The 21896-nt window shown below is 41.2% G+C and overlaps 1 protein-coding gene across 1 annotated transcript in view; it reads left to right on the top strand.

The window, feature by feature from the left end:
- NTN4 (netrin 4) overlaps positions 1-21896 on the top strand; it is a 173864-nt gene that overhangs the window by 31779 nt on the left and 120189 nt on the right. The window contains exon 2 of the mRNA XM_089674130.1: positions 3373-3902. Coding sequence (XP_089530256.1) covers positions 3373-3902 — 530 coding nt within the window. The remainder of the gene's footprint in view (positions 1-3372; positions 3903-21896) is intronic.

Below are 21896 nucleotides of genomic sequence, written 5' to 3'. Positions count from 1 at the left end.
TTGTATAACAGTGTAAATTTTCTGTCCCCTCAAAATAACTCAACACACAGCCATTAATGTCTAAACTGCTGGCAACAAAAGTGAGTACACGCCTAGTGAAAATGTCCAAATTGGGCCCAATTAGCCATTTTCCCTCCCTGGTGTCATGTGACTCCTTAGTGTTACAAAGTCTCAGGTGTGAATGGGGAGCAGGCGTGTTAAATTTGGTGTTATCGCTCTCACTCTCGTACTGGTCACTGGAAGTTCAACATTGCACCTCATGGCAAAGAACTCTGAGAATCTGAAAAAAAGAATTGTTGCTCTACATAAAGAGGACCTAGGCTATAAGAAGATTGCCAAGACCCTGAAACTGAGCTGCAGCACGGTGGCCAAGACCATACAGCATTTTAACAGGACAGGTTCCACTCAGAACAGGCCTCACTATGGTCAACCAAAGAAGTTGAGTGCACGTGCTCAGCGTCATATCCAGAGGTTGTCTTTGGGAAATAGACGTATGAATGTTGCCAGCATTGCTGCAGAGGTTAAAGGGGTGGGGGGGGTCAGCCTGTCAGTGCTCAGACCATACGCCACACATTGCATCAAATTGGCCTGCATGGCTGTCGTCCCAGAAGGAAGCCTCTTCTAAAGGTGATGCACAAGAAAGCCCGCAAACAGTTTGCTGAAGACAAGCAGACTAAGGACATGGATTACTGGAACCATATCCTGTGGTCTGATGAGACCAAGATAAACTTATTTGGTTCAGATGGTGTCAAGCGTGTGTGGCGGCAACCAGGTGAGGAGTACAAAGACAAGTGTGTCTTGCCTGCAGTCAAGCATGGTGGTGGGAGTGTCATGGTCTGGGACTGCATGAGTGCTGCCGGAACTGGGGAGCTACAGTTCATTGAGGGAACCATGAATGCCAACATGTTGTGTGATATACTGAAGCAGAGCTTGATCCCCTCCCTTTGGAGACTGGGCCACAGGGCAGTATCCCAACATAATAACGACCCCAAACACACCTCCAAGATGACCACTGCCTTGTTAAAGAAGCTGAGGGTAAAGGTGATGGACTGGCCAAGCATGTCTCCAGACCTAAACCCAAAAAAACCCCCCAGCAAAGCACGATCCAATTTGCTCCTGCTGGGAAAAAAATTCCTTCCTGATCCCCTGAGAGGCAATCGGATATTCCCTGGATCAACATTACCTATAAATGTTAGTATCCAGTTATATTCTGTGTATCTAAGAAATAATCCAGGCCTTTTTTGAAGCAATCCACTGAGCTGGCCAGAACCAACTCTTGAGGGAGTCTATTCCACATTTTCACAGCTCTCACCTTTCCGTTTTTGGAGATTATATTTAATTTTCTCCAGATGATTAGTTTATTTCTAAATTATACATAGGTTTAGCTACAGTATATGCTACACTGAAGCTTCTTCCATGGTTTTATGCACATCACAGTTAGTGTTGATGGGGGAATCCCTCCCGCTGTCCTATGGTATTCGGACAGTGAGAGGTTTCCCCATTGTTAGAATATAATACCCACTGCTGGCATCTCACCAAAAAAATCCGACAGGCTGGTTGTACTGCAATCGATCTGTTAATTGACTTCAGTGCAACCAGCCTGCCCATAGACGGATTCAAATTCGGTGGGTGTTAACTGTAAGTTCTGGCTGTGGGCTGTGACAAGAGAGACTCTCTCAGCTCAGAGCCCTGCTGCCATTGGGGAGCCACATCCTGGTCTATTGTAAAAAACACAGCTTAACACGAGCGCTGAGAGCTGTACCTGGGTTTTAAGACATTCCACTGACGGTTTTCTTATTTACTGTTGTAAAATTTTGCAAATCATTTTTCTCCTTCACTGATGTACGCTGATGAGGCTGCACTGATGGGCACTGATTTGGCTGCACTAATGGGCACTAATTTGGCTGCACTAATGGGCACTGATGAGAAAGCACTGATATGCAGCACATATATGTGGCATTGATGGGCACTTATAGGAAGCACTGATCAGTGTAGATGTTCCCATGAGAATTGCCGGTTACAGGCCCTCTTCTCCTCACGCTGTCACAGCTCGTGAGGAGAAGACTGGCGATAACCAGCAAGTCTATTTATACTATGATCAACTGTGATTGGACACAGTTGATCATGTGGTAAAGGGCTGCTGTGATTGGCTCTTTACCTCTGTCTGTGATCAGCTGTGTCCGAAGGACACAGCTATTACAGAGCACTACCAATGCATGCCTCAATGCGCAAGGGGGGGCGCGTTCAATAGATGCCCTCCCAGAACCAGCTCATCAGCTATAGCCTGGTCAGAAAGTGGTTACAACCAAAAACAAACATTTATTATATTGCATCTTATCAATTTTTAGAGGTGGTGCCTGCATTCATTTTCTTTTTTAGGCTTTCTTTTCTTTATTTTCACCTGGTGATCTGGCCGGTAACTCTGTTGTTTTTTAACACTACAAGCTCTCCTCCAAATGTATTCATTAGGGGTATTAAGATAAACCAGGGGTGGACTGACAACTCATGGGGCCCCTGGGCAATAGGGGATTATGAGGCCCCTGTGTCCTTGCCCAAACTCAAAAAAGCCTATGGAAAAGGTACCAGGGGCATCTCATGTGGTCCCCTACTGACCCCGGGCCCTCGGGCAGTGCCCGAGTTTCCAAATGGTCAGTCCGCCCCTAAGACAAACCATTTACCAATGACAGGCATGCTTACAATGGTCAGTTTTTCTTTATTCATGTAAAACCTTTATCCCAAAAGAATAAAAGCTGTTATACCTGCTTGTTTAGCTGCAGTGTGAGCTGGAGTCTGGCTTCAATCTGTTAGTGTATCTAAATCTCCAAGTACATCTAACATTTCCCTCCCCCAAGAATAAAAATGCTGCTGTCTGCGTTGCCCCTGTGCTCCGGCATGCAGAGTGGGGGTACTGTAATATAAAAGGTGTGTTACTGGCCAGATCACCAGGTGAAAACAGAGGGAAAAAAGCCTAAAAAAGAAAAACTAATTCAGCTACCACATCTAAGCATTTAACTTCCAGAACAGAAGGCATAAGATGCATCCCTCTGTCTACAACAAGCATTATGCCAACACTATGCCCTATGGGCATAGGGCAATAACTAATAAAGACAACATTCACACAAACAAAGAAGCATTCACATGCACTCAGAGGCTACCCTAGTTAGCAGCCAGTTATACCGACAACCTACTAATGTGTGTTCATGTACCAAATGAGATGTTATACTCCATGAAAGATGGCACTTTTTTAAGATTTATTGTTATAAAGTCTACAGTGTGCGTTCAGATCTGTGGTTTTAAAAAGTTAAATTCATAAAAATTCATCTCATGACTAATTTGAAGAAATGTGATTATTTTTCTTTTGTTGATTTACAGGGTTTAGCACTATGTCTACAATTGGATCTCATCGGGATAAAGCCTGCAACCCACGAATGGGCAACTTAGCTATTGGCCGGCACTTATGGACAGACACTACTTGTGGCATTAATGGTACAGAACTGTACTGTATGTATAACCAGAATCTACATGAAACTTGCTCAGAGCCAAAGTGTGACAAGTGCAATTCTGCGGTTCCCCGATTTTCACACCCCTCATCTGCAATGGCAGACTCAACTTTCAAAATACCACGCACATGGTGGCAGTCAGCAAGAGACACTCAGAGAGAAACAATACAACTGAATTTGGAATCTGCTTTTTATTTTACTCATCTGATCATGGTGTTCAAGTCTCCTAGACCTGCAGCCATGATCCTGGAGAGGTCCCAGGACTTTGGCCTCACATGGCGTCCCTATAAATACTTTGCTACAAACTGTACGACAACCTTTCAGATGGAGGATGATGTTCAAGAGAAAGGAGCTTTTTGTACATCACGATATTCACATGTTCTTCCATGTAATGGAGGGGAAGTAAGTATGCATTGCAAATCAAACATAATATGCACAAAGATGTTCATGGTAGGCTTTTCTACCACTGTCTTTTAGCTGTTACCATAGAAAGTCTTGATTAATTATAGGTTTATTTCATGCTCCTCTCTGTTAACTGTTAATAGGAAGAATATCCTCAGTTATAATTATTGCCACAGCATCTGTTACATGTTTACAGTAACATGGGATTATGGGAAGAGAGCAGGTGAAGCACATTTAATGGTTCAACAGCTTTATTCTCTTTTTATAGTTCTAGTCGTTAATGAAAAGCTGTAGCGACATCTGTCAGATATCGGATATTATGGAAATTGATATACATTCAACTGCACTGTGACATACACAACTATATCGGACACGTCCAATTGTAAAGGAGGCGGACGCTGATTGTCAGTGCTTTTGATGACAGTTCTATGTAGTATATGTAACTTTATGAGCCACGTCCAATTTATCAGATGCTCCTATGCCATTTCTAGTCATTGCATGAACCAGTCTGATTTCTGTGTTATAAAATATTTGCATGTCCACTTAATAGTAAAGTTTTCAGCAAGTTAGATCCCATTACCAGACTATCTTGTCAAATGAAACTCTTCTTTAGGCCTTTCACTTCCAGTGTCGTTTTTGCACAGATGTTTCAAAAAGTCATTTTAGACCTGAAGATTGCACAAAACTCCCAAAACATTATATATTTTCTAAAAGCAGACACCCTAGAGAAAAAAATTGTGGTAGTTCCAATTTTTATGTCACATGATATTACTGCAAAGATCTGGGAAATTCAATATTTCAGTAGACAACACAATAAAGTGAATTTTAGGGCCAACAAACACAATAAATTACCCAAATTCTTGGTAAAATATAAAAGATGAGGTTGCAAGTAAATAGATATCCAGCATGCCAAACCTTAAATTTGTGTGTGCCTATGAAATGGCGACAAACTTCAGTACCCTATATTTTCTATACGTTTCAAAAGCCCCTATAGTTCGTCAGTTTAGGATTACAGAGGAGGTCTTCCGCTAGAATTTGGGCTCTCACTCCAGCGAGGCGTATTTAACTTGTATCGCATTCAACTGTTTCACGCGTAGGCACCATGACCTGTGTGATTGCGTGCATACATGTTGGGGTGGGGGGGGGCCTCAAACTTGTTTGGGTGGGAGATGTTATGTGCTTGGGTGTAACTTTATTTTTTTGCAATAGAAGAAAAAACATTTTTTACTTTTTTTTTCATCACATAGGGGACACAAAGTCCAAAGCACCGTTACCAGGGGCTGTAGAAGCAATCAGGCGGCAGTGCAGCTGCCGACTGCTTCCACCTGACAATCAGGAGCCATACAACATATGGACCTGTCGGCAAAAGGATTAAGACTCCATTCACACTGGCTAAAAAAAATGCCAGCTCTTTCGCAGAAAAAAAATGCAAATTTTGAGGGGATTTAGTACTAGCATTTAGGAGTGTTTAGCGTTTTATTATCTGCTATAAAACGCTCTCAAAATACGAAACAGAAGGATTTTTTTTCTGCCTCTAAACATTGAGCTTAAAAAACACCTCTAAAACGACCTAATGTGCATGGATACATAAGATAACATTAGTTGCTACCACAGGCAGTAGTGGTGCACCAAAATGAAAATTTGGGTGCCGAAACCAAAAATTCCAAATGCACTTGGCCGAAAACCAAAATGCGCAGTTTTTAAAAATGAATATATATTTTTTGGAAAAAAATACACTTTGATTAAAAAAGCAATATATACCCCAATTGTTTTGTAAAATATGTAAGAGGATGTTACGGCGAGTAAATAGATACCCAACGTCACGCTTTAAAATTGTGCGCGCTCATGGAATGGTGTGAAACTGCGGTACTTAAAAATCTACATGGGTGATGCTTTAAAAATGTCTACAGGTTAGCAGTGTAAAGTTGCAGAGGAGGTCTAGTCTGAGAATGATTGCTCTTGCTCCGACGTTTGTGACGATACCGCATGTGTGTGGGTTGAACACCATTTATATATGTGGGCATGGCCTAAGTATACTTTCACCAGTATGTGCGAGCACGAGGGGTTGGGGGCACTTTAAACTTTTTAGAAAAAATGTATTTAATGTTTTTTTTATTTTTGCACTGTGCCTTTTAAAAAAAATTGTAATCACTTTTATTCTTATCACAAGAAATGCATGCATCCCTTGTGATAGAAATAATTAGTGACAGGTCCTCTTTATAGAGAGATATGGGGTCAATAAGAACACATAGCTCTCCTCTGCAGTGTAAAGCATTAGATCAAAAAAAAAAGCATTGATCTAGTGCTTTAAAAAAAAAAATGGCCGGAACCGGAAGTGACATCGCTCCGGTCCTCCAAGTGCATAGAGATGTGTCCCGGCCATCTTTCCTTCTCTCATCTCTATGCCCAGCGGCGGGATCAATGGTTTCTCAGGTAAGACTGAACTAGCGAGCGGTGGCCGGCGGGCAGCGGCGAGGGGCAGTCGGCTTTGAGGGGCGGGGTTTTTTCGGCACCTGTATCGGTGCTTTTTTTTTTTCATTTCGGTTGAAAGAGATGTTTTTGGCGGAAACATTTCGGCCACCTGAATTTCGGTGCATCCCTAACAGGCAGAGCGCTAAACTCCTCTAGGAGCAGCGTTTTTTTTAAGCCAGTGTACACAGAACCTTGGGTAGGTAGCTAAAGCTAAATAAACTGTGCAGCGCTATAGACCAGAAATAAAAATAACAATTTCTGCAAAATGATATTTCAAAATTAATGTGAATAATCTAGTGAAATGAATATACTCATAATCACCATAATAAAGCCATCAGACATTAAATGCTTACAATCTTGCATATATAACATGCGTATATATAGATGAACACCAAATTAAGTGAAAAGTGCTGAGTGCCAAATAAATAAACAGTTTGTGTACTGACGCAGCAGGACAATGACCCTAAGCATTGAAGTAAATCCACCACAAATTGGCTTTAGAAAATTAAAATGTGCCTTTTGGAGTTGCTCTGTCAGAGCTCAAGCCTTAACTCCATAGAGATGCCGTGGAATGACCTCAAGAGAGCAGATTACACGAGACATCCTGCAAGTGTGTTTGAGCTGAAGCAGTTTTGTAAAGAGGAATAGACAAAAATTCCTCCTGAACTTTGTGCCAGTCTAATCCAGCACTACTGAAAAAGCTTGCTTGATATCATTGCTGTCAAAGGAGGTTCAAGTAGCTGTTAACGCCAAGGGTTCACTTACTTTTCCCCCCAGGACTGTGAAGGTTTAATGTGTGTGTTCAATAAAGACTCAAGAAATTAGAAATGTTTAGCCATCAACCGAAGCACATTGTGTTTGTCTATTGTTGTCACTTAGAAAAGGATCAAATCACATTTTATGGAAAATTACCGCAGAAAACCAATTAACACACACGCACATATACATACATACATACATACATACATACATACATACATATATATATATATATATACACACACACACACACATATACACACGCACGCATACACACACTCACATTCTAATGAAGAGTAAAGTTTTGCTTTCAGCTTTGGTTTTAATAATTTATTGGCTGAATATCCTGTACAACCCAATTTTAAGCAAAAGTCTCCACGCAGGGGGTTAAACCGCTTCCCGACCGACTGCTACAGGGCGGCAGGGCTGCGCAAAATCACGTGTATATGTATATATGTGATTTTGTATCTCTGGGTAGCGCACGCGCGCGCTGCCCTACCCGCTCCGCCATTGGCGGCTACAGCTGTTGGTCACCAGGTCCCAGCGATTGCAGAGGAACACTGACAGGGGAGAGGTCTGTATGTAAACAATACAGATCTCTCTCCTGTCAGCACCAGCATGATGCTTTGTATTGCTCTTCATGCTTACACCGCATTCCTGTGCAAATCAAATGCGATTTGTGTGCGGTGCGATTGGAGCCATACATTTTGTATGGCTCTAATCGCACCTCACCCTCACCAAAAATGTGCAGGACTCTTCTTTTGGTCTGCACTAGAATCGGATCACATGGGTATTCACACCTATGTGATCCGATTCTGCACATCGCACTGCGTTTTGCAGACCGCTTTCGGGGTGTTGTTAACTTAACATGCACACCCGCAGCGGTTCACATGAACGGGGTGCAAGATTCTGATGCGGTGCAGAATTCGCACAGAAAACGCTGCAAATTCCACTCCACATCAGTGTGAACCAGAGCTTAAGGTAAGAGCTCAGCATAACAAGACATTTTGGACAATTTCATGCTCTCAGCTTTGTGGGAACAGTTTAGGGATGGCCCCTTCCTGTTCCAACATGACTGTGCACCAGTGCACAAAGCAAGGTCCATAAAGACATGGATGAGCGAGTTTGGGGTGGAGGAACTTGACTGGCCTGCACAGAGTCCTGACCTCAACCCGATAGAACACCTTTGGGATGAATTAGAGAGGAGACTGCGAGCCAGACCTTCTCCTCCGACATCAGTGCCTGATCTCACAAAAGCGCTTCTGGAAGAATGGTCAAACATTCCCATAGACACTCCTAAACCTTGTGGACAGCCTTCCCAGAAGAGGTGAAGCTGTTATAGCTGCAAAGAGTGGGCCAACAGAATATCGAACCCTGCGGACTAAGACTGGGTTCCATTAAAGTTCATGTGCATGTAAAGGCCGGTGTCCCAATACTTTTGGCAATATAGTATATATTGTGACATGGCAGAAATTTATTCATTCATACTTGTAAACTAAGAAGTCCCTTTTAATCAAATCTAGAGTATTCTGCAATGTGGGCCATGGATAATAGGATCCTAAATACAAATTAAAAAGACTGAGGACGATTTAGCTAGGGACACTGGGTACATGTGAAAACAAAAATCATTCGTGCTTTAATTGGAATTGAGTGACAGGGTTGCTGTTTTCTAATTGTAGGTGATATAAACTCTGGAGGCCAAAAGTACATAATAGACCACAAAATGAGAAAGAAGTCCATATTTTTATGAAAAACAAACAAACTTTACCTTCAATAAAAAAGAGTCGAGCAATTTTGAAATAGAACTCAAAGACTGTTTTACAAGCATGTCACATATAGAAAGAGGTGGCTTTAGCATTCTGAAAATGTTAGAACAAATTGCTGTATATATGATCCCTTGTTGGAGCCTAATAGCATATGGCAAATGTTTAACAGGTTTCAGTCATAGTTTTTCCATAAATGCCTTTGTTTAACACAGCAGCAGCAGTGCCAAGGTACTACTGAAAGGTTCAATGTTGAGACCCAGTTTCTCATAACTTTATAAATTTAAAGTGTATGTCAAGCCTAGTTTTGGATAGAGTGGGGAAGGATTAGATCACTGGTCAGATTTTTATTTTCATCTGGGGCTCAGTTAGTGAGACTTCCCCTTACTGTCATGGTGATGATGGTTTCATCACACATGAAGTGAGGGAAAATTTCCAAAAACAACAGAAGTGAAAAAAAATTATATTTTTATAGTAGGGTGGGAAAAGGCAAGAACCTCTGTCAGGTTTTTATTTATGCCTGTATCCTGGTTGCAGATTTTTCCCTCACTTCTGGTCTGGTCAAAGTGCTGCCAACATCACAGTGCGATTTCAGAGTGGTGCGATTTTGTCCTATTTTAAGCGCAACTGATTCAGTGCCATTACCTTATAGTCTGAGAGTTAAATTGCACTGAAGTGGTGATAAAAGTAATGCAGGAACTCTTTTTCAAATTGCACTACTTGAAATCGCATCTGTTAAGACAGTGCCATAGAAATACATTAGAAGCGACTTCAGGTGTGATTTGTAAATCGCATCTCACAGCTGAAGTCACAGTGGTGTGAGGAAATTTTACAGGAGTTATAATCAGTCTCTACTCTCTAAAACAGTACAAACATTTTTTAGCTGGAAATATTACTTGAGTTTTTCTTTTCAGCACTGGATGGATCATTCACTTCCAGATTTTAGAATGATTGAACTGTTTGTCAATAGCAGTAACAGTTCGTTAGTGAATAGTTTTATTTGTTGCCTGGAGTTGCTCTTTAAGTGTGACACAGGTGAGGTGCAGTAAAGGCTTAGGTCACCTTTACCAAAAAACTGTCTGTGCAGGTAAGGGCCACTAAAAATAAACTGCAACTTTGACCAAAGTTGTATAATGCCCTTGCTATAGGTGTAGGCCATTTACATACCTCCTGAAGCCTGACTGAAAAATTCCCAGAGATCACATAATCCCATCCTACCTTGTTGCTAAGAGACACCTACCTCTTACTGTTCACATCCACCATCACAGGAGTGAGCTCTTTCTCTGACTCAGAGCTCCTCACATGTGCTTTCTCTCCCCTGATGCAGTAGCTCTGAGCTCAGCATTTGAGAGCTCACTCCTGTGATGGTGGAGCTAGGAGTCTCTTAGCAATGTCATAGCAACAAGGCAGGACAGGATGATGTAATATCTGGGAGTTCTTCAGTCAGGCTTCAGAAGGTACAGTACATAAATGGCCTACACCTATAGCAAGGGCATTTTTCAACTTTGGTCAGAGCTGCAAAGTATGTTATACTAGCACATTATGCTATTATCTTGTAGGGGTCCATTTTTTTGGAGGTTTTTTTTTGCGGTTTACTATCGCTTTAAAGGACAACTTCAATAAAGGTGAAATTGTCCTTTAGGAGCCATCCATTTATTTCTGCCAGTTTGCTTCTTTAGTTATACAAATTGAAACAGTGGAGTTGATTTACTAAAACTGGAGAGTGCAAAATCTGGTGCAGCTCTGCACAGAAACCAGTCAGCTTCCAGGTTTGTGAAAGTTTAACCACTTCCCAAACGCGCTATAGCTGAAAGATGGCTACAGCACGGTTGTCTAGTTCTGGGAGGGCGTCCATGGACATCCTCCCAGAATACGCCCCCTGTACGCCCCCAGTCCTACGGACACTGCTGATCACATGATACAGTAAAAGGCCAATCACAGTGGCCTTTTACCACGTGATCAGCTGTGTCCAATGACACAGCAGATTACCGGGTAAATATAGTTGCCGGTTATCGGCTGCACTTTCCTCACGCTGTCACAGCGTGAGGAAAGTACTGCCGAGAACCGGCAACTGTCAGCAAAGGGATCGGCACTGATCATCAGGGCACTGATGATCAGTGCCCAGCAGTGCCACCCACCTGTACCCATCAGTGTTGCCCACCTGTACCCATCAGTGCCACCCACCTGTGCCCATCAGTGCCACCCATCAATGCCGCCAGTCAGTGCCGCCAGTCAGTGCCACCCATCAGTGCCAGCTCATCAGTGCCGCCTATCAGTGCCTCCTATCAGTGCTGCCTATCCGTGCCACCTCATTAGTGCCTCCTATCAGTGCTGCCTATCCGTGCCACCTCATCAGTGCTGCCTATCTGTGCCACCTCTTCAGTGCTGCCTATCTGTACCACCTCATCAGTGGCCATCAGTGCTGCCTATCCGTGCCCATCATTGCTGCCTATCAGTGCCCATCAATGCTGCTTATCAGTGCAGCCTCATCAACACACATCAGTGAAGGAGAAAAATTACCTGTTTGCAAAATTTTATAATAGAAGCAAAGAAAACCTTTTTTTTTCAAAATTTTTGCTCTTTTTTTTTTTGTCTATAGCGGAAAAAAAACCACCCAGTGGTGATTAAATGCCACCAAAAGAAAGCTCTATTTATGTGAAAAAATTTATAAAAATGTCCTATGGGTCCAGTGTTGCATGACCGCACAATTGTCATGCAAGGTGCAAAAGCACTGAAAGATGAAAATTGGTTTGGCCAGAAAGGGTGGGGGGGAAGTGCCCAGTAGGCAAGGGGTTAATAACATTTTTAAAATCCTTACAATTTAGGAGAAAAGTCTAATTGAATGTTCTTGACTTCATCTCTGTAATCCAAAAAATAACAGCATCTGCTCTGCCAAGGAGGTGCAACAGCAGGAATTACATTCACTGCATAACCTGTAGTGAATATAGGTAGGTACACTAGGCCTTTACATGTTGAATGTATCTGAGAGTCTGTATGTCCACCACTGCAAGTGGGGCTGAATTACATCACTGCTTCCTAGAGAAAGAACTACAGAAGGGATGTGCCAAGACCAGTGACTGTGGAAATAGGAGGCATAGTAGCCACTAGTCTTAAAAACTGGAAGCCAAAGAAAATTAGAGAAGAAATCCAGGCAAAAATGTTATTTTCCCATGCAGTGGGACTGTGCCTGCACTGCATGGGTTAAATGCTCGTTTTTTTCTAGGGTTTTTTTTTAAAGCTGAGATATACTCACCTAATCTGCCGATCCTCCAAATGCAAGACTGATCCCCAACGCTCCTGCCCCTGCACACTAGCGGTCATGTGAATCGGTTGTTCCTGATGTCATCACGCCCATGAACCATCGGAGGATGGGGTAAGTATAGCTTTTCCCCGAGCCCCCCGACAAATTGAGCAGTTACCCCGTGCAGTGCAGGCACAGCCCCACCACATGCAAATATAACAAATGCAAATGGAGCTCTGCTTTAACGGTTTGATTTGAAAATGGATAGGCTATTTAAGAGCAAATACTGGGTGAATCAGAAGATGGATAACATATTCAGTGAAGGTAGGAAATCAGCAACAAGGACATGTAGAGAAATTTTTGCCTGAAATTCTGCTTTAATTGAACAAGCTGAAGTTAGAAGCTGATTGGCTACCATGCACAGCTGCACCAGATTGTGAGTGCTCCAATTTTAGTAAATCTCCCCCAGTGTCCGAGAAGCCTATTTTACTTGTGATTAGATTAGTTCAGGAATAAAACGTTCTGATGTGTGTTGAGGTCCTGGTATAATAGGTTTATAGAAGCTAAAGAGTCTTGCAAAGTCAGCATAATTTTTTGGGTATTAGTCATATTACATTACAGAAGTTGTCAACGAGGTTATCAAGCCAAATATCATCGGGACAACTGCCAATATTATTACAAAGAGAGCTGTCTGTTAGTGAACACAGCAATCTCTGGGTAAATGCTGTCTGCATTAACTGCAGATTACATAATTTATGATTCTCAATACATATAATAAAAACCTAATAAGTGGCTTGCAGGGGAAAACAATTTCTTTTTTTTTGGCCAAATGATGGTAATTTTTTTGTGCAAAAACATAAATGTAAAAAATGTGACAAGGTCCGAAAATGACCTTTTGAAGCACATGTTCCCTACATAATCCTTTGTAAGAACTTTAATATTTTTATAAGAAAGAGCTCAGAGATATGAGATATAAGGCTGGTTTTGCACTGCAAGACTTTACCTTACAATACATCCTATTTATTGGCTTATTTCCACCCTCCTCCCAGCTACCCCCCTTAATACTTACGGTGGTTGTAAACCCCAGACGTGAAATATGAACAAAGCATATCCCTCTATAGTGTGTGTACATGTCTCAATGCAGCGCACTTAGTGTATTTTCTGTCCTCTGCCTCGTTCCTCTGCTATAAGCATGAGAGTTTCCTGACACCAAGAGAAAAATGGTGACAGAGAGGGCACAGACTGTGATTGACAGCCTCAGCTCTGTTCTTGTGTGCTGTGTGAAGGGGGTGTGTCCCCTCCCTCCAATCAGCTTTCAGAGCTCTCCTCACTGATGTAACTTCAGCTCTCTGCCCCCTGCTTGTTGGAGCTGAGAGATTCTGTGTAACCTCTGCACTTTAGATGGAAGTAGGGGGAAGATGGTGTAGATATACAGGTACAACTTATGTAGGAGGATTTGTTACATCTCTGTGTATCACCTGAGGTCAGTCACTTCGCTAGGTATGTGTGAGGGTTTACAACCACTTTAACTCAGATGCTCGATTATCATAATATCCCCAGCACAGTGTTTCATAGTAATATATATCACCTCTTGCACCAGGAAGGAAATGGTCATAGCTCATGCAGTAGCAGTACATTTTATACGGATAGATATAAATAGGGCAGACAATGCAGAGGAGATTGGGGGGCAATTCTTACTAGTCCCGACAGTGTGACACATGGCAGGAGATCTGGGACATGTGCTCAACCCTAGCAATGCCCCTATTTTTTGATTATCATGATGCTAAGCAGTAAATCTTGATGTTGTGTGGTAGGTGAGGACTTCCACGGTTTTGATTCACAGTAAGGGCTGGATTTTGAGGGCCACTTTTGTTTAGTGTGGAATGCTCTTTTATAGTGATTGTGAACGCAGAACTCCAGCCAAAAATAAGATAAAAACGAATAACCAATTAAAGGATTAAACAACAAAACCAGCTTGTGCTGCAATATTCAGCTTCAAATCAGAGATTTCCCCTGAAGTACTTTTTTTCTTCCGTTAGATGTCCTCAGTCTGATGGCCAACATCATTCATTCTCCTTCCTCAAAGCCTAGGTTGTACTTGACCCGTCCCAGTCTGTAAATGAACTGTGAAGAAGAAACAGTTCTTTGAAAAGCTTATCTCTTTGTTACTTTGCTTTCCCTTCCTATCAGCATGCACCATGCACATGCACTCATTGGTTCTTTATACTGCTTCATTGTCACATTCCAGCCCTCCTTTACAAGAACTTTACAGTAAGAGGTGGATACTAGGCCAAGTTGAGGTATTTGCAAGGTGTGCATTACTATTATTATTATACAGGATTCATATTACGCCAACAGTTTGTGCAGCGCTTTACAAAATGAAGGCAGACATTACAGTTACAATGCAATTTGGTACAAGAGGAAACAGAGGGCCCTGCTTGTTAGAGCTTACAATCTAAGAATTAAACAAAAATAAATTAATGATGTATTAATGATTATAGAGCTGCATTGATTTGTGTCTTTTTCTTAGTGTTCAGAGCTCAGCTTTAAGGTTTCTAAAAATATCGCTGATGTTAAAACTTATCATAGCCTTGATAGCTCCATACAAAATATGCAGTCTATCACTTTATCTTAAAAACAAAGTGACTCTTGGAAGAAGGATGTTTTTCTCAGTTGTAAAAAATAAGGCTGTTGTCAGGGAAAGTAAATTAATTCTTTTCCTTAAACAAATGCTAATTTGCCTTTGTTTACAAATAGGAACTGCCAAGGCTTTACAAATGGCAGTAGCGCTTTGTATGGCTGATGAGGCGTCCACATGTCCAGGAATTTGCATTTTCCTGCAGACTACACAATGTACAAAACCAGAGAACATTGGTTATTTCAGTATCCCACTGATATGTTATCTAAAAGAATAAATTAACATTTCCCTGAATGTTACAGTTTAACATTCCATTGATATCATTTGTTCCTGTTATAACACCGGAGTTATGAATGTCTTTTTCTTTTATTTCTAAACAAGTACCTACAGTGCTTTAGCCTAATTCTTCAAATAGTCTTTTAAGTATATTTTCTTTATTTGTTATGTTCAGGACTAAAAAATATTTTTTGATTTATAATGTATTTTTTAAATTTATTTAAGTATGGTAAAATTTAAATACTTCATATGAATATTTTATTTTATTGATGCAATATTATGCATTGAATATCTTGAATGAGTTGTGTAATTTAATTTTAAAGTGGTTGTAAAGGCTTATGCTTTTTTACCTTCATGCATTTTATGCATGAAGGTAAAAATCCTTCTGTGTGCAGTCCCTCCCAGCCTCCCAATACTTACCTGAGCCCCATCTCAATCCAGCAATGTGCACGAGAGCCTCGGCTTACCCGGGTCTATCCCTTCTCATTGGCTGAGAGCAGCGGGAGCCATTGGCTCTTGCTACTGTCAATTACAGGCAATGAGGAGGCCATGGCTGTGTGTGAATGGAGACCCAGAGCAGCGGCTCTGGAGCGAGCCTGCTTGGGTGCCCCTATAGCAATCTGCTTGCCATGGGGCACTTACCAGGAGAGTGAGCTCAGGAGCACCAGCAAGAAGAGGAGGAACGGTGCTGCTCTGCGGAAAACCACTGCATAGAGCAGGTAAGTATAACATGTTTGTTATTTTTTAAAAATCTGCCCTTACAATCACTTTAACACTTGCCCTCCTGAGGATTTACCCCCTTCCTGACCAGGCCATTTTCTACGTTAATTTAACTGACAATTGCGCGGTCATGCAACGCTGCACCCAAATTAAATTTATGTCCCTTTTTCCCACGAATTGAGCTTTCTTTCATTGGTATTTGATCACCTGTGTGGTTTTTATTTTTTTGCGCTATAAAAAAAAAAAAGACTGACAATTTTGAGAATAAAGCAATATTTTTGACTTTTTGCGATTAAACATGTCGAGTGAAAAAAAAATGTAAAAAAATCAAATTTCGTCATAAATTTAGACCAAAATGTATTCTGCTACGCCTTTGCTAAAAAAAAAAATCTCAATGCGTGTAAATTAAATGGTTTATGTGAAATGTTTAGCGTTTACAAACGGTGGTATAGATTCTGGAAAAATGGGTTAATATAAGGGGGAGATCAAAGGGTTAACTGTGTGCTGGGAGTGTTTTACTAGGGGGCTGTGTCAGTGTGCTTCACTGTAAGCACACTGCTTTGGATGGCTGGGCTGTGCACAGCCATCTAAAGCAGTGTGCCAGAGCTGACAGGCAGGAGAACTGTTAGTAAACAAAACAGTTCTCCTTCCTTTGGGGATCGTTGGAAATCACCGGGCGCAGACAAGTAATCTACGGCTGGGGCCCAGTGATTAACAGCCGTGGCTGCGAATGGTGGCGCACGTAGGGTGTGCGCCCTCTACCCAGAAATACAAAATCACGTATATATACGTGATTTTGCACACCCGTACTGCCCTGGTGGACTGGAAGTGGTTAAAGGTCAAATCTCAACATAAACAGCTGAATGTGTAGCATACCTCCTTCCTAGTTGCTAGCAGGTACTGACCCTGGGCAGGTGTGTACGGGACTTTTATAACAGAACTGGCTTGGGTTCCGGGCTCGACCCCAGCAAACAGAGGAGGTCGCTGATAGGAGTCATGGGGGGTCCTCCTTGGAGAGACAGGTGGGAGTCAGATCAGCAAGGGGCAGCAACATGCGCAAAGTTTTGTGCATGAATACAGTGTGTAGGAGGCAGACAAAGGGCCTAAAGGTTGAATGTGTATTTCTTTGGCTGGAAATGCTGAAAACCCCTGTGTGGAAACGTGTTGATTTTGGTTTCTGGAAGTTTTCTGAACTTTATTTTAATAAAATTGGGCAAGAAAAGCCCTTAAAAAGAAGAAAATCAAGTGCCAGTATCCTTAAAAGCTCTATCATCTGAAGGGAACTCTGCTCACAGATGCCCTGCTGAGTCTGACCAATGCCAGGCAGAGGGTCCTGGCAGTGTGGCAGACCAGCCCATAAATATGACAGAGCCTGGCCAGCAATGAATGAGGGTGGCAGATGAAGTACTGAGGAGTGCTGCTGTGTAGCCTAGGAGGGGGCACCGGAGAAGGGGGGCAAGAGGGAAGCTGAAGGAGGGAGCTCCACTGCACTGCACTTCACTGGGGAAGGACAGCCTGCATAGCTTTGAGAGGAGCCAGCACAGCGGAAGGCCTGAAAGCAGTTCTATCCACAGCTGAAAGACAAGGACAGTGTGAAGTTTTTGTAGTAGTCTAGAGAAGGGAATTGTACTCAATTGTTGTTTTGCAATCAAGTTGGGCACCCCATAACCCTTTACTCTATCCAAGTTCATGTCACCCATGGATTGTTTTCTTGTGTCTGGAAAATACGTGTTGCTGGGCTGTGCAGGAAGCAAAGGGGGACCCAAAACCAGAGGATACTGCTACATTTATATGAACACTGTAATAGAATATAAGCATCATTTGCACAAATACAATTCACCCAAAAGACCCATGCTTGCATCTCTAGCATTGCACAACCCAGCATATTTTTTAAATGAGTATGTACTGTATGTGTTTTAGTTAAGCCATGATTTCACCTTTGAAGTGGTTCTGTGTGATTGGATGAAGCTATGCTGTTCAGGGTGTTTGCGATGATTGTCTTTAAGAACATGGAATGCCGTGGGAACGGCAGGAAACTCATCATGATTCATGTACATTTGTGAATAGAATAGCAATGAGGGCGCCTGAGTGACATATACTGTAAGATAGTGATCAGGAAATATGCACATAATATTAAATGCAGTGAGAAAGTCCATAATCCCAGGTGCAATATATGGATGCACAAAAACACTCTGGCTAAGGTACATTAAATTGCTTGAAAGTAAGTTGAATTTATTTAACAAAGCAAAAAGCTTTGTGAAAAGTGCAGTAACTTAGAACAGCAGATCACAAACATGCTACAAACATGCTGGATTCTTGTGACTGCTGTCACTGAAATATGATGGGCTATTATGGATTATTGCACTTTGCACATCATTATGAAGGTACCCTTAGAAATATAATGACTGTTTCCTGATCAAGTCAGTAATGGTTTGATAGGGAAGAGGTTTGTACGTCACCCTTCACCTGTGCAGACACCCCTAGGCTGACCAATCCTGGGAGAACGTTTTACTAATATTCAGCTGTTCAACCTCATCAAACAAATTAAGGGTGGATCTTATGGAAAAGATGAGGAACAAATGACTGTTAATTTATATTTTAGTGGAAAGAAATGAGCCTGGTTATCTACTAGCACTGGTAACATGTTACCGCTAGCCCTTCTCATTCTTATTGCTAAGATACTCTTGTTTACTTACTTTTAAGCTGGGAGAGCAGGTATATATCTAAAGGAAAGACAAGCCAGAAACTATAAATCTTTATACTGGACAAGGGAGCAAAGGTGTGGGTTTACTCCAGGCAAAGATATTTATTTTACCAAAGTAATAAAGGAAGCATGAGCTGAATATGCCTCACTGTACTAGGATGCAAAGCATCACGCTGCAACATGGGTACACCCATGTTTGCTGCCATTGCAGCTTAAAGGGGAGCAGTTTGTAGGTGGTAAAAGCACAGCTCAACTCCGTGTTTTTACCACCCTCCTCGTTGTAAACGAAGTCTAAAGAATTTCCCTGATGTCAAATGGTTTGCACTGGTCATTTGTGAATAGTTAAATAGAAATCAAGTTGGAGAGACTAGACTAGTGAAGAATTCCAGCTGAAGATGTTTATTTTGTCCAGCCCATATTACTTATCTAGGGTAGAATTATCTTGTATAATCCATATATATATATATATATATATATATATAATTTATTTTAGAACAAAATAGGATTTTTATTGTAAGAAGGAATTTAAATAATACTGTTGAAAACCTATAAACCATTTGACATGGGAAGCTTAGTACAATACGAAGCACAACTGCTAGAAGTTGTAGCACATCCAACATAAAGCAGGAAAAAAATAAGAGATAATATGAGAAAATAACTTGGAAGAGTCACCCACCTCTCACCTTGAGTGGAGTTACATGTCAGACATTCTATCAGTACATACACCATGTCAAATTGTAGATACACCGATTGTAGATCAATCCCTAAACATGAACCAAGTAGTTTGTGAGCAGGCTCTTGAGCTCACGCCTTACCTTACTAAAGAAAAGAAATGAGCCATGTTGCAGAGATACTGGGGCAGTAAAGTAGGAAGTAAAGAAAGAAGGAGAAGATTGTTCCTGGTGAGAAATTAGCGACCACTTGTAATAGAAAGCATATATGGAGGAGGTAGATAGCAGAATATGCAGACAGACAGAAAAGTCCACAGAGTCAAATTGAGTATGCTTGGAAGAGTTTGGCAGTGATAGTGAGGGGAATATAATTGTGGGGCTGTGGTGGCCCTACCAGGTATTGTATACAGTAATCACGGCATTAGAACAGAAAAAAATCACATTGCTGGTGTGCAGAAAAAAACAATGATGGTGCTAGGGAGAGTACCTCCGTCAGTGGTGGGAACTGGAGCTTCTTCCCCTTGTTAGGTTTCGTGGGGGTTCTATTAGGAATCCAGAAGGTAGAGACACACCTCCCGACTCAGGAACCGGAGAAAAGTATTACACTGCTCACAGAGCTCGGGTAAATGTGACCGCTCAGAGCGCCACCTTGGCCACGCCCCCCATAACCCTTATATTTTAATTTCTTTTTTCACATGGCAGTTTTTCATTAGGTTTATTAAATAAAATAAATGTGTTTGCATTGTGACTTTCTTAAAATGTATCAAATCTATATATTTTTATTTTTTCAGTATGTTACTTATAAAACCAGAAAAGAAAAGATACATATTTTTTTCGCTCTCCATTCCTTATGGTCTTAGTCACCTAAATTTAATTTTTAGAAAATTAGCTGTAAAGAGTTAATAGGTGTTAAGAGTTAATAGAATCCCTAAAGATATTAGTATTGCTGGTGTTTCTCTAACTACTTCCAGTCATTGGAAGGATGCAGGTTTGCTGACACCTACAGTGTTAGGATGGGCACCGATGTGTAGAAATCTCCACAGGATTAAAAGGAAGATAGTTAACAGACTGTCCTTCCAGGATTAATTTTAGTACTAAGACCCACCAAAATCCATACCTGACAAGGGCACATGAGCAATAATTGAATCCATCGCTTTTCACAATAATACCAAAGAATTAGAACCCACTTGCAGGGAGATTTTTCCAAAAAGTTGTGTAATAATAAGTGCCTCCGACTTCCTGAGGTGCTCACTATCGCCTCTTTACAGTTCAGAAATGACCCAATAATTAAGACTATTAAAGTAGTTAACATAGTAATAAATAAATAAAAAAGTAATAATCAAAATTAGCAGCATGACTGCTTTTATTGAACCATTTGTAGTCAGCTTTGACTGCTGCCTGCTTGCTCCCTGCAAAAATCTAATATGCCCCCATACATCTTCACCACCCTGATATGTCCCATGACTGCAGATTTATGTAAGCATTACAGGGGTGATTAGCTGGAAGGGGGTGGGGTATATGTTGGAGAGCTTACTTTGCCAGACCTCATCTTTAGGATGTGCTGGATGTGTACTGTTGAAAAAAACAAACATAACTCAAAATTTTGAGCATCTGTTGCAACTATTGAGTTTTTTCTGTGCTATGAGAGGGCAATAACAAACACTTCAGCCAGTTGGAGGTGCTCATTATCACACAAGGAAAGTGTCCAGTCATTTGGAAAGTCTCCTTTCAAGTGGGTGCCTTTCTGTTACACTTCTGTAGAGAATGGTAAATCTTTGGACATGGAATGTGAGTGGCACGGTCGGTGTAAGATAAGTATTGCCAGGCATCTTGGCTCTTCATCATGCCATGCACAGATGAGTATATCCTTACTATTTTTTCTTGGGGGGGATGTTTGTTCATCTATAGCCAGTTATAGACAGCATATTGACATACGGCGGCTGCACGTGAAATGATGTTGGTGGATATATCCAAAATATCAAAGAACCCACTGGATGATGACAGACAGAGTATGGGAGTTTGCATATCCTAACCAGTACTGAATTTTCAGTGTCATTTGCGCCCATTCTGTAATATTTTAAAGTGTATGTATAGCCAAAACTTTTTTTTTATTTTGGATTGAGTAGGAAAGGTCTGTGTCCTGCTGTGGAGTTTTCTCTTTACTTCTTGTCCTGATATGCAACAGGAACTGATAGGACATCTCCCTAAATTAGGAGGAATTTCCATCTTAGACCATTCTCACTAGAACCTCTTGTCTTCATTGAAAGATTTCTTCTCACCTTTTGCTCTCATGATAACTTTAAAATGTAGAATGTCTCCTTATTTCTGTCTCACCAGGACAGATATAGGGGTGAGTCTTCCCGCACGGACACAGAATATAATCAAAACTTGGCGTGGAGTTTAACATTTCTTGACTATCCAAAACAAAAAAAATATAAATATGAAAAGCTCCACACCAAAGATATAATAAATGATTATCCAGCTGCAGTCATTAATCTCACTGTGGAGTGTGCAAAGAAACAAATGTGTGTATGACCGCGCTCGAAATCTCAAGTGTTCAACTACCTAAAACAAGAAAAAGTGTTAAAATAATACTATATAAAATGTATCAACAAAATATTCACTTTCAAAATGTTGTGCAGCTCAGTTCACAAACAGTGTGTCCTTAATAATTAATTCTAATCCAAATAAACAAAAACAAAGTCCTTAATGTCCACCATCAGTTGCAGTATGTGCAAAGAAGAAGAAGA

Source organism: Staurois parvus, unplaced genomic scaffold, assembly GCF_062004578.1.
Source record: "Staurois parvus isolate SC_StPar_1 unplaced genomic scaffold, SC_StPar_1.0 ptg000147l, whole genome shotgun sequence".
Lineage (NCBI taxonomy): Eukaryota > Metazoa > Chordata > Amphibia > Anura > Ranidae > Staurois > Staurois parvus.
The sequence above is the reverse complement of the archived record's forward strand: the minus strand, read 5'-3'. Positions and strand labels throughout refer to the sequence as shown.